The following is a 9,889-nucleotide window of genomic DNA, read 5'->3' as shown; positions in this document are numbered from 1 at the left end:
GATGATGGTCAATAGGGCAAAAAACAACGCCAACTTTTTAAATACACAGATGTATATATACATTTACCATGAAGCCTGGCTTAAACACAGCAGTATTTACTTTATACTGTTCAGAAACGTGGCTTGGTGACTAAAATTAATAAAACTTGTCTGGAGGACAGCATAAGCTTTCTAAGAGCTCTTTCAGCTTTAACTTATGCCCCAGTTTTTGCCTTTTTTTTTTTTTCTTCTTTTTCTTCAAAATCTCAATCTATGCAGCAGCACGCCTGTCCCAGTGGCACAGCAAGGCCATGGAGCCAGCATTCCTTCCAGGGCTCACGGGTCTGAGTGTTTTGGGAAGCCTGTTGATGGATCAGATCTAGAAGAAGGGCTGGTTTGGCTGAACAAACAAACAGCAGGTCGTCTCTTCACAATGGCCAGCTCTGTGTGTGTCCATGTGTGTGCACAGACGTGTGTAATCCCTTCCTGCCCTCCTCTGCAAACCTCTCCCACCTGGCATGGGGAAGGCTTCTTTAGGGTTACACTATCAGCCTCCTAGGCAAATGTACATCTTATCAACACATCTAACAAGATGGTACCTTTAAATTGAAATTCTTGCTGTTTTGTTCTACTATAAAACTGGGAATGGGGTCATGGAGGGAAGCCCCAGGCTACATGTGAAGTGCACATCCAAATACATCATGAAGCATTATGAGGAGGCACCTAGTTGAGTTCATCTTGATGTACAATGCCATGCACTCGAGACAGCTGCTCTGCCAAGCTCTGACTTCCACATCCCGGCTGTGTGAGTAAGCTATTAGTTGGGTTTCAGAAAGCTAAGATAGAACCCTAATAAATCCTGTACAAGGGCAAGAAATAGTCTAGGTAGTTGATTGCTATCCTGTGTTATTCTGCCATAAGAAGGCAAATAAGCATTTTTAGCTACAAACTGTGTTGCAATCAAAAATTTTACACCGAATGGTCTGTTGAAAATTTCAGCCAAATTAATTAACAGTGAATACAAGAAGGAGTAAAGTCTGCATGCAGTCGTGTGCACTTGGTCTGTGTGTAACTAAACAGGAAATCTCAGCACCCCGTTCCAATTAAGCAAAGGCTGATTTCTCATGGAACATAAATTTTCTACTTTTCCCTCTGAACAACCTTATGCTGATGTTTTCAATAGTGGTAAAACATTGTTTTTAATTTCACACCTCACATAGCACAGTCAAACGCTTCATAACAACATAAACAAAACTTTAGGCAGAGCTTTGCGACTGAAGTCAAACAATGATTTCCACCCCACAATATGCACTCAAGGTTTGCAGGGAGAATACAGAAACTTCTTGGCTAAGGCCACAGAAATGAGTTCTCTGGTGTTTTGGCTGCTGCCGGCAGACCTAGTCATGAATGTGGATGCATTGATCCAAATCCCATTATTCCCACCACCCATCAAGTAAAGAATAATTTATTCTATTTCTGTTCTTCTTTTGGTTGTATCGTAGGATCGAACAACTTGCGACTGGGAAACAACACCGTGTTCTTCTTGAGAAAATGCATACCCATCTGAAAAAGCAGAAGAAGAAAAAAGAAATCAGTCGCTGGAGTTGAGCTCAAGAGCACAGACCACTTTTAGAAACAGTTCTAGGCATCACAGAAGTTATGTGATTGAGACTACAGCAATCTTAATTTCTGTGCTGTGCTTCTGATGCTTAGAGCTGCGCACTGCATTGCCCACGTGGCACAGAAAGGGTGCCTGCTGCCAGCTCTGTCCCTCTGCTCCCCTCCCCAGGCCAGGAGAGTGCACACAGTCACCAATGCCCTCTGAGTTAACCTAATCAGCTACAGATTGATTTGAACACACTCCCATAGTACTCCCATAGTGGCAGAGCTTCTCTAAAGACTTAACAGAGAAGTAGAGATTTGCATTCCAGCTTGACTCCTCTGAAGTCTGCTTGATACCAGCAGTTACTCTGGAGAAAGGTGGGAATGTCTAGCCCACAACCAGATTTTTCTCACATCTTCCTCTTAACTCCCCTCAGATTTTTTTTAACAGTTTTTCAAGTGAAATCTGATGAATGACACCATGAAACTCTTGATTCTCTCAGCCAGTCACTTATATTTTGCATAGAGCAAACACACATTCTGGAGGTGTCTATTTTGTTAATCCTGCTAGCTAGCACAATCCTGTGGTCTCCCTAGAAACTACTCAGAAGAAAATAACCATGCGCTGATTTCTTTTAAAGTACTGTGGACAGGCAAGTGACATTTTTTGTAGCATCTGCAGAACACCACAATGCTGGTAAAACAGTCACAAATAGCTAATGGGCCAACATGATGAAATAGCAGACAGATTTGCAGATGTGGCCCCACAGAAAATTCTGAATGGAGAACTATAGCAAAGGAGAGGATATTTTTGACATCCTGAGTCACAAGTACAACAGGAAATCTTTGCCAGTAAGTGGAGGGGATTCAAACAGATCTACATTGCTCCAGTCACATATCCCTCATGGAAGTGACTGCAGGACAGCAGGAACCTTGATTTGATTACATGACCAATCATCCCAGCATCCCATTTCATTTTCCCTGAGCGGTTCCAAGCCAATATACATACTGCTACAGAGGCACAGGTTCGTTTTTCCTGCCTGTAGCTGAAGGTTCACAGAATACATTCATGAAGTGCAAACAGTCTTTTGGAAAAAAGTATGTCTGTACTGGATCATTGCAAAGGAAGTACGATGTACAAAACACGCTTTCATTTAAAAAAGGGTAGATTCACACTTAAACAAACACCTCCAGTGGGTTTGTTCCATGTGAAGGGCCAGCATCCTGTTAGCATTTTTGGCTAAATTCTCCATGGATAAGTCAACTTGGTCAAAGACCACAAGCTTAAGCCCTAGAAGACTGAATCCCATGTCCCATTACCTGATTTGCATTGAGGTGGCTTTGCCATATTTACTTATCCATGAGATCATCCAGCATAATGGAGTCTTCAATTGCCATAACTACTGCAAATCCAGCACTGACCACACAAGTCAGTCCTAAGTGTCATCTTCCCATGACCTGCTTATTCCCAGTGCTGGCACAGGCCTGCAGACAGCCCAAGCACTCCGCAACGCCAATGCAAAACTCAATCAAAGGAACCTGTTCCCCACTCTCACACCAATAGAAAACACCTAAATACAGCAAGACATTTCAGGCTAAGATCATCTGTGATTAAGAATATGAGGGGTATCCTTACATGTTCATGTCCCTCATCCATCCTGGACTACCAGAAACTAGGGTTTTGTGCCTATGTCATGGGAAAGGTTGTGACCCCCAAGCTTCTCAGTCGAAGAGAATTTGGCAGCTCATTTAAGACTTTTCCTGTAGACCTCTATACAGGAAGATGAGTTCGTATTACATTTTTCTATTCACATTACAATTAAAATTGAACTTCAAGCTGTTGAGGCAGCTGACTGCGCCTTGTGGAATCAAAATGCTGCAAATGCTTGAGTCCCATCCTCACTCCCCAAGCAGCTCTACATTTCGACTGCTTCCGGACCCCATCCAAAAACAATGGAAGTTTCCATCTGTCAGTTACTAGGGAACCTTCCGGAAGTTTGAACTTTTCCCCCAACTCCAGTTCTAAAACTACACCTATGAGCCTGCCTTGGGAACAAGGCCCTTATTGTTCAGATGTCCTGCAGCAGCCCAAGGAAAGAGCATGTTTCTTTGAGGCTTTCTGGGCACAACCCACTCACCCCCACAGAAGGAAGGACCTTTATACTCTGAGACTTTCTATTAGTGGAAGAAAGGGGCACTTTTGAATATCGTTCAGTGGGGCTCATTTGTTAAGAAGAGATTCACATTCTCATCAAATCTAAGGTTTCACTGGTACCAGATATTATCAGACAATCTACTGAATTTTAAAAGCATCCTGTTGGGTTTTCTTAAAGCTTTGATATTCTATGAGTAGATCCGAATCTAGTCTCCCATTAGGTCTCTAATTTAACACACTCTTTTTCTATTCACTGCAATGGCTGCTCTGGTCTGTGCATTGCTGGACTACAGCAACCATCTCCATGGGTGTGCCTCCAACACAGACGGCAACGTTGTGCAAGCTCAACAGCACTCTCAGGGCAACAGCTTCCAAGACCAGGACCAGAAAGTGTCCAGAGAGCTCTTTTTATTCCAGAAGATCTCCTCATGGGAGGACTGCTTACAGTTTTAGTCACTTCAGGAATTTATTTTAGAGGCCTTCTACTTATTGCACTCTCCCCTGATACACCCAAATTGTCTGCCCCAGGATTTGTTTAGGCCAGCCAGCAAGAGGGCAGCTGTCACTGGCAGCCCATCAGAACCCTCACCTGCTGCAGCATTTCACTGGTCCATGCTGCAGTGGCATTATGGTTTGGTACAGTCCAAAGTATAAAATGCATCCTTTTGTTTGCCTTTGGAGAAAAATGCCCAGATGCAAATCCCCTAAAACTTTTAGGGGGTAGGGGAGATGTGAGATACCTTTTATTTTTTTAAAAAATCTTTTAGGAAATATTGCTTCTTGGAAAGCAAAACTCTCTCTGACATAATGAAAATCAACATTGTGGTATCACTTGACCAGCCAAATTCTGTCTCAGGCGAAACATTTGGTTCTGCAGAGTTTTTAAGGAGATTTGCTGTGATGTCATAGTTCACATTTACCAGTTAAAAAGTGAATGCTAACTCAGCTTTGACTCAGCAACCATCTTCTATTTAACCAGGGAAAGGGAAAGCTGCCTAAAATCTTGAACAGTCTGACTAATGCTTACTGAAGTAATTAATTTCTCTTCTGATAAACCATGCCTGTGTTTTCTTAAGGGCCCAAGAGGAATTCCTGACAAATGGTCCCATCTCTTAAGCTCAGATACCAACTTACTGGTATTTCCAAGAAGAAAATAAGAGTCAGATGCCACAGCATCAAATTCTAAACCAATTATTCCTATTTCTTTTCCCAAAATTGGTATTAAAATATGCAATGCCACATAACAGTCAACAAACATGTAACTTGGAAAAAATACAGAATGTATATTATATTTCAAACACAAGCAAGATAAGAGGAAAAAGAGTTTAAAAAGCATCTCAAGTAGCTCCCCTGTTGTTTTTCAAATAAAAATCCACTAGCAGAAAAGTGAAAGGAAGAAGGTGTCTGCTAGTGGAGAATAAATGGTGGGATTAGAGCCCTCAGCATGAACACATTATTATTATTTATTATTTGTCAGCCCCCATACTGTGAAACGAACCTCAGATGACAGGTGCTTTTTCTCCACTGATTAATAAGGTGCAAACCATATGCTCTGCATTCAGATTTACTCTCTGAAATCACCATATTCTGTCAAAGGAAGAAGGATTTTCTTTGCTAGCATAGGAAGCCTGGGCCAAGTGCAGTAATCCTCACTCAGGCATGGCTATTGGTGTTTCAGGGGGAGCTCTGGCAAAGCCCTGCTTCATGGGAGCAGATTCAGCTCTATTTTTAAAGAGCATATTGAGAAAAATGATAACTGAACACCAGCAGGGGCATTACAGGAGGGAAACCACCCTGGAAGGATGCTGTGGAACTTTCCTTGTGGATGGAGGGTACACTTCCCATCCTCTGGGGGCACGGGTGATACAGGTCAGTCATGCAGGAGGAAAGGGGAGGTCAAGAGCCATTTTTATATCTACAGAGTTTGTCTAAAGGAGGTGCTGCTCTCACAAAGTCACAGCAGTAAAAAAGACAAGAACCTGGATGGACACCTGAGGAAAACCCCACTGCCAGCAAACCCTCTGAGGGAGAGTTTTTGGATATCATTATTGCTCCTTCCCTCAAGGATGAGCCCCACAGCAAGCTAAAGGGAAGGATCCAAAGACACATCTGAGAGGAGCCTGGTAGCATTTCCTGCTCATTCTTAAGAGGTTTCAGAAAGCAGATGGCAACAGGGAATGACCAATTTCACCAGGCACCTTCACCAGGAGGTGAGCACAGCCTGGGGAGCAGTGTTGTCAGCACTGCTTACAAGATTGCACTGAGATGGTTTTATTTTAGCACCTGGGCTTGACAACCATATGCAACTCTTCCACTAAAGTCAGGAGCTTCACACTTCCTTCTTTTTTAAGTTTTCATAAACATCCCAGAAGTTATACTGGTAGAAAGGAACCAAGTGATCTTTGACAGCACAGCCAGCAGACAGATTTCTTTCATGCTTCTGGCAGGTCTACACAATTCAGGAGCACAGAAACAAAGAGCAAGAAAATAAGCCATGAAGGTTTTACTTTAAGGACATATACCCTTCCAAAAGGACAGGGCTACTCTCCAAGGCAGCCACTCTGAGCCAGTTTCTTTAATGAGAGGAGGTGTTTGAGAGACTAATCCTGGCTGGCACTCCCATGGCACTGGCTGTGCAGCTCTGTTGCCCACTTTGGGGGCTGGACACACAAGAGTCTGGTGCTGCATGGAAGCACTCCAGCCACCCATCATGCCTTAAGGTCTTATGTATTGGTAATGCTTTTGGAGAAGGGCTGGCTCACCAACACAGAGCCAAGGAAACACACAGAATGAGCTTCTGCCTCCTGTACAGGGCTGTGTAGCCTCACCTCAGTCAGCTCTTTGCTTCCACCATTGATCACCAGAAACTCCCTGTGAGATTTTTTTCCTTTCCATGTGACTGCAAACAAAGCTGTTTAGGCATTGCTTCCTCCCAAGACATTTGGAAATGGTTGCTGTCAAAAATAAAGCAATTTCCAACCCAGTACTGCATCTTTACAATCTGTGCTACGAAATTTAATCCCATTTCCAAGGCAATCCATTTGCTTAAGCTTTTGTCAGCTCTAACTAAACAAACCATTCTCCTGCTTTATATGTAAGCAACAGATTCTGAGTTGAAGTCACAAAAGCAATTTTTGGTCTTCACAGCCTGGGAATTTAGGGCCTGGTGGAAACATATGAACAGTTGACTTCAAACAGAGTGCTTGTAGTGTGATTTAAGATACCAGCCTGGCATGTCAAGGCTACTGCCCTATTCATCAACTCTTTGCTTTGAAGATTTCTAGCATTTAGTAAACAGTTGTACAATTTAGGGTTGTGAAAACAGCACATATGTTCCCTGGATTTTACATGGCCTTGTACATATAGCAGCTATGCAACACTGGAAAATAATATTTGACAAGAGATGACAGAAGTCGCGGATACATAACAAAAATCATCTTTCAATCCTAACAGCTTCCCAGTCAAAATTTATGTTCATGTGAAAAACAGATTGCTGATTGTAACCTGTCCTGACTGGCCTGACTCATTTATCACTTCATCATCTGCATTTAAAGGGAAGCTGGTTATCCAAATTACAGTTTATTTTGATCTCATTTTTCTTTCCCAATAGCTGTTCACCTACTAACAACTTGATGATGTGCTCTTTGAGACTAAAAGCACATACTAAGTCTGACTAGTTACCTCCTGGTGTATCTCCTTTCTGCACTGCTTTACAGGTTTCATAGACTGTGGAAAGTTTCCACAGCAGACTATTTTGACAGCCATTTTTTTGTGCATTTTATGGATTTCTTCTGCCAGTCATTGCTTGTGGAATCTCCTCAAAGAGCGTGCTTGCATGACCAAAGCCATGTTGCTATCAGCATCCCTGTCTCCTTTATACAAAGGATTAAATCCTTGCAGAAATGTGGTCCACAGGGCTGCTCTGCTCACTGGCCTCTCTCCCCAGACATAGTGGGATTGATTGCCAAAGACCCTACATTCCTTGACTTCCAATGGCTCTATCAAGGACAAAGACTACCAGATCCATCACTGTCCCACCCCTTCTAGTCCAATTTCCCATGGAAAACAAGAACACCTCAGCTATTATCCCATCCCTGCCTCCATAACCCGAGCCATAACAGTTCTACTACAGAAGGAGACACAGCCAGCAATGAGATTTGACTCCTCTGTGATTCTTAAGCAGTCAGGGGTGTCACTTCTTACTGCAATGGCAATACAAACCCCAGATCCTGAGTCTGTCCCTTGCCCTGTGTGCAGCAGTACTGCACACTGAGAAAGATATTTTATTTAGTAAATAACTCTACTGATACCACCAGGTTCATCACAAGAGAGACTGCATTTGCTCACTAGAAAGGGCTGACTGGACTCACTGGTCCCTCAAGACAGCATGGTCCTTTGGTGCATCTGGCCTACAGAGCTGCTAGAGATGATTCTAAATACTGGGGAAGTCTTTAAAACACTGACAAAAACCCATCAAGCCCAGCAGACAGAGGAAGACAAATAAATGGATGACTTCTACATCAACAAGAAATGCCATTTATTTGAAACAGCAGTAGTAGCCAGTTGTAACATTGCTTCTCTTCTCCCAGCAGCAAAGAGGGAGAGGAGAGGAGAGGAGATTTCATACAGAAATAATTTCTATTAAAGCTGGGCTCTACCACAACGTTTACTTTACGCAGAGTTTTTGATTTTTAGACTATTCTTAAGACTATCAGAATTCTACCTTTAGAATCTATCACATTCTACCTGCATACTGGGATTCTCTCATTTGGGCCTGGTGATTGAATCCCAGGGAATTAACCACATTTGAGCTCCCCTTGCCTAGGGCCACATACACTAATTCCACTTCCAAATGTACGTGTCTTGCTTGGCAGCTCAGCCTCGGCGCTAGATTATCTCTACCTACAATTTAATTAAAAAATAATCACCCTTGGCTTCCCTCATGTGGGGCTAGGCTGTGAAATACAGGCGGACGTGAGCCGCTACTTACGTGACACGCTTTGCTGGACAGAATGAGCACGGAAAAGGCTCGGAGGAGTTTTCCTGCCGAGCCTTTTTAACAAATGGTCACGTTCGTTCACGCTGAGGGAGACAGAAAGAGAGAAAACACACCAGTGAGTAACCAGGTAATTTCAAGGTAAAAGTCAACTGTATTTAAAGTACTTGGCAGCTTTGACTTTGTCAGTGCTAAAGATGGTTGTAGCATGAAAAAGAATGTTCTCTTTCTTTAAACTGCACATTATCAAGAGAACTCCTCGTTTCTAAGGACACTTTGTATAAATCTACTTTTGGTCAATTCATCCCTAATATCACCATCATTGTGATTTCTGAATGTGTGATGCCTCTAAATTATCACAAACCATATCAGAAGTCTGACATCAAGTGATGTGGAACATTAAGAAGATTTCTCTTTAGTATTATGCACATAAATCACAGCATCCACAAACTGGCTTAGAGAGAAGGAGCAAAGCATTGTCACTAAGCACAAGGTAGAAGGCTTCTATCACACCTGCAAAATGGCCTGAAGCAACCAAAGGTAGGACCCATAGTTAATTCTGCCTTCTAAACAATGCTCTCATTTTAACCTCCCATATGGAAAGAAAACTTGCTATCCAGTTTCTTTTATTAAAAACCTCTTTGGTTTACACAGTTCTTGTCAGAGGCCTGAAAAAATTACTGCTGAATTTACAAAGAGTGAAAATACAAACTTAAGGTGAAAAACACAGTACACTTACAGCAATAATTAGAGGCACTCTCCACTTTGATTTTTATAAAAAACAGAACATTAGTTTCATCAAGAACTTTATGCCCAGAGTTTAAAAATGATGACTACGATCCCGACCTTTCAAAGCACTTAATTATGTTTATGAGTCCGAGTAAGCTCAATGGGGTTTTAAACTAACGTAGGCCTTCAAATTTCATTGCACTGGAGCCTCAAGTAACTTAAATATCAGATTATTTTCAGAAAGGCATTAGAGTCTACTTTGGTTCAAAGTTCTCCACAACTGGTCTGTTTATTCCATCTCACCCTTATTCCTGACAATGAGATGGAGCTCGTGCACAGAAGGATCCGTTTGCTGGTACAGCTCCTTGCAGTGCCTTTATCCCATCTGCCCCACATTTACACTGTGTCTCCATTTTCCCAGCCTGCTT

The 9,889-nt window shown here is 42.4% G+C and overlaps 1 protein-coding gene across 1 annotated transcript in view; it reads right to left on the bottom strand.

Annotated features, from left to right (window-relative positions):
* Positions 1-1,344: 1,344 nt before the first annotated feature.
* ATP8A2 (ATPase phospholipid transporting 8A2) overlaps positions 1,345-9,889 on the bottom strand; it is a 303,180-nt gene continuing 294,635 nt past the window's right edge. The window contains exons 36-37 of the mRNA XM_041416052.1: positions 8,727-8,818; positions 1,345-1,542 (exon numbers count right to left, since the gene is read on the bottom strand). Coding sequence (XP_041271986.1) covers positions 1,445-1,542; positions 8,727-8,818 — 190 coding nt within the window. The 3' untranslated portion in view covers positions 1,345-1,444. The remainder of the gene's footprint in view (positions 1,543-8,726; positions 8,819-9,889) is intronic.

The sequence above is a fragment of the Onychostruthus taczanowskii genome, unplaced genomic scaffold (assembly GCF_017590055.1).
Source record: "Onychostruthus taczanowskii isolate IOZ18803 unplaced genomic scaffold, ASM1759005v1 scaffold50, whole genome shotgun sequence".
Lineage (NCBI taxonomy): Eukaryota > Metazoa > Chordata > Aves > Passeriformes > Passeridae > Onychostruthus > Onychostruthus taczanowskii.
The sequence above is the reverse complement of the archived record's forward strand: the minus strand, read 5'-3'. Positions and strand labels throughout refer to the sequence as shown.